Consider the following 2,598-nt stretch of genomic DNA (forward strand, 5'->3'; position numbering starts at 1 on the left):
CTCTGTTACTGAGTGGATATAATTAAGCAAAGTCTCATCATTGGAGCAGAAATTTTTTTCTCTTCCTCCCTTGAATGACAGTCTCTAAATTCATGGAAGAGTCATTTACTAAATAGGCATGAGTGAATTTCCTGGAAAAATTCAGCATGAACTTTTCAGGAGATCTCAAGTATAGAAACATTTTTCAAGTGTTAAGTCTAGGATTGGGACTGTTAAATTTTCAGCTGCTTTTAGCTAATCATCATCATTATTATTATTGTTTTGGGTCTATAATGGAGAAGGGAAAGGAGATGATGAGTAATGTAACAATTGCCATTGGAATTGATGTTATTATTTCTTCCCTATGTGTTACCTCCTCTCTTACCTGTTCCAGTTCTGTGTCAGTGATGGGCCAGTCCCTCCACCTCTTCCACCATCCCTGTGACCAGACTTACTCTTTCACTTTATAGATATGGAACCCACACACATGGACTTTTTAAGAAGCTGGGAATTCCTGGGCCAAAACCTCTGCCTTTTTTGGGAACTGCCCTGGGGTACCGTCAGGTGAGTGTTATTTGAGCTCCCAGCTCCCTCTTTTGCTTCTTACAGTTGCAAGTCCCAGCTTAGTTCCATATTAAAGATATTCCTCAGCAGAAGTTCTTAGTTTCAGGCTTTCCAGAAATGGTGTCACAGTCTCCACCCAGCACATGGCCAAGTGTACCCCACGGCTCTCTCTTGTCTGTTCTTAGGAGTCTCAGGTTTCCCCTGAGCTGGCAGTCCAGGTCTCTGACTGATGCAGCCCAGGACTTGCTGTTCCAGCTTGGGAGCATTGTGAAGAGATCCTTGGCAGGTACAGGTTCCCATGAAGGCAAAATTGTACTTGTCATTAGGTGAAAAGCATCAAAGGAGTCCCTGGTAGTGGCTCATTATCTCTGTAGGCTAGAGTCAGACTTTCCTGTTCATAGCATGAGCTCTGACTAGCCTTTTTGTTTTCCCGGATGGCTCTACAACTTCAGTTTATTGGGCAGCCCCAGATTCATCTTTGGGAAGTTTGCACATATTTGAATTCTCCTAAGAATTGGCAACCCCCTGCAGTTATTTCAATGACTTTAATTCATCCTTTGCTAATGGTGACAACTTTTGGGATTCAAGTGGTTGAACCAGACCTTTCTGCTTTACTCCTCTACTTTCAAAGGAGGCACCCTATAGGTGAGTCTGAGCAGGGAAGGAGTGTAACCGATGCAAGATGGTGCTGGTCTATTGACTTCAGATTTTAACCTCCAAATGAATTGTGTGTGTGTGTGTGTGTGTGTGTGTGTGTGTGTGTTTTATTTGAACAACAGAAGAACCACTCATACAAAATCACTAGAAAAGAGTTGTTTTGACAAAACTATTAAAGATTTAAAGTAACTGAATGGAATGTACTAGCAGACACACAGACTGAATGTAGGTAGAGCCATGTGGCTAATCCAGCTCTGATGCCTCACTCGAGGCCTGACTCCTGAACAGAAGGTAGGAGTTCATGTGCTGAAGGTCAGCAGGCAGAGTCTCTTCTACAGGCTGCTCCCTGCCTTGGATTTCCTTTCCCACAGACCTGAGGCTTGTGCCTCAGATCCCACCTCTCCTGGCTCTCAGTTATCATTAAGTGCCCAGTTATCATTAAGAACTTCCTGGATATTTCCTCTCTGAAAAAGCAATAATCTCCTTTCCACTGTTCCCAGATCAACTCCTTAGTAGATCCACCACATTTGGAACTATACTTTGCATAGTTAAAACATCAAAATCACAGCTGGAACATAGAGACAGGAAGTTTCCTGATTTTCCTGATTTTCAAGTGATGTAAGCGAAAACTCAGAGCAAGTTTTAATTTACACTGTCTTTTGTGGAGTGGTGGCACCGTCCCATCTTTTCTATGTGAGAACTAGAAGTGTGTCTCCTTTGTTATTCCTCCATTTGTCTCTCACTTTCTCACTTAACAAACATGTGCTAGGCTTCAGGTAGATCTGCTACTCTGAAAGAGGACACAGGTGTCTTAATATCCAAAATCCACTGAAAATCTAGCAGGGCTCATGAGATCAATGAATGGGGTGGTAACAGGGGGTCATACTGACTTTCCATCAGCTTCTGTTTTCTCACGTAGCCCTGAAGGTAATAATTCAGATGGCTATGAGGTTTAGAGACAACACATGAACAAGCCAAACAAGTCAGAAAGATAGGGATTACATAGTCTTCACAAACGGGTAAGATGCTCAGTATCTATAGTACTCACAGACAACTCAAGAGAGACTTGAACTTCTCCATTTCATATCTGCTCTGTTTTCTCTCCCTTCCTATAAGATGCCTGTGAATAGGAGCTTCCCTCTTTCTGCCAATGAGAGGTAGTGAGCCACATTTCATGTGCATTTCATGCAATCTGAGACTTTTTTGTGTACTTAGAGTACATTTAGCTCAGTACATTTAGTTTGTTTTAATACGTTTTGTTTCTCCTTGCAGGGTTTTTGTGAATTTGATGAGAAATGTTTTAGAACATATGGAAGAATGTGGGGGTGAGTATTCTGGAAACCTACAGGGCATGGGCTTGTTATGAGGAGCGTCCCCCCCCCCCCCCCCCCCCCCCCC

The 2,598-nt window shown here is 42.8% G+C and overlaps 1 protein-coding gene across 4 annotated transcripts in view; it reads left to right on the plus strand.

Annotated features, from left to right (window-relative positions):
* The first annotated feature begins 455 nt into the window (after positions 1-455).
* Positions 456-2,598, plus strand: part of LOC120227978 (cytochrome P450 3A12-like) — a 49,810-nt gene continuing 47,667 nt past the window's right edge. For 3 of the 4 annotated variants that reach the window (XM_039226070.1, XM_039226072.1, XM_039226075.1), the window contains exons 1-2: positions 741-829; positions 2,473-2,525. In XM_039226070.1, coding sequence (XP_039082001.1) covers positions 2,518-2,525 — 8 coding nt within the window. In that variant the 5' untranslated portion in view covers positions 741-829; positions 2,473-2,517. Of the gene's footprint in view, positions 544-740; positions 830-2,472; positions 2,526-2,598 lie in introns of those variants that run through there. The other variant, XM_039226068.1, reaches the window with a different exon arrangement.

Source organism: Hyaena hyaena, unplaced genomic scaffold (assembly GCF_003009895.1).
Source record: "Hyaena hyaena isolate Hyena2069 unplaced genomic scaffold, ASM300989v1 scaffold_20, whole genome shotgun sequence".
NCBI lineage: Eukaryota > Metazoa > Chordata > Mammalia > Carnivora > Hyaenidae > Hyaena > Hyaena hyaena.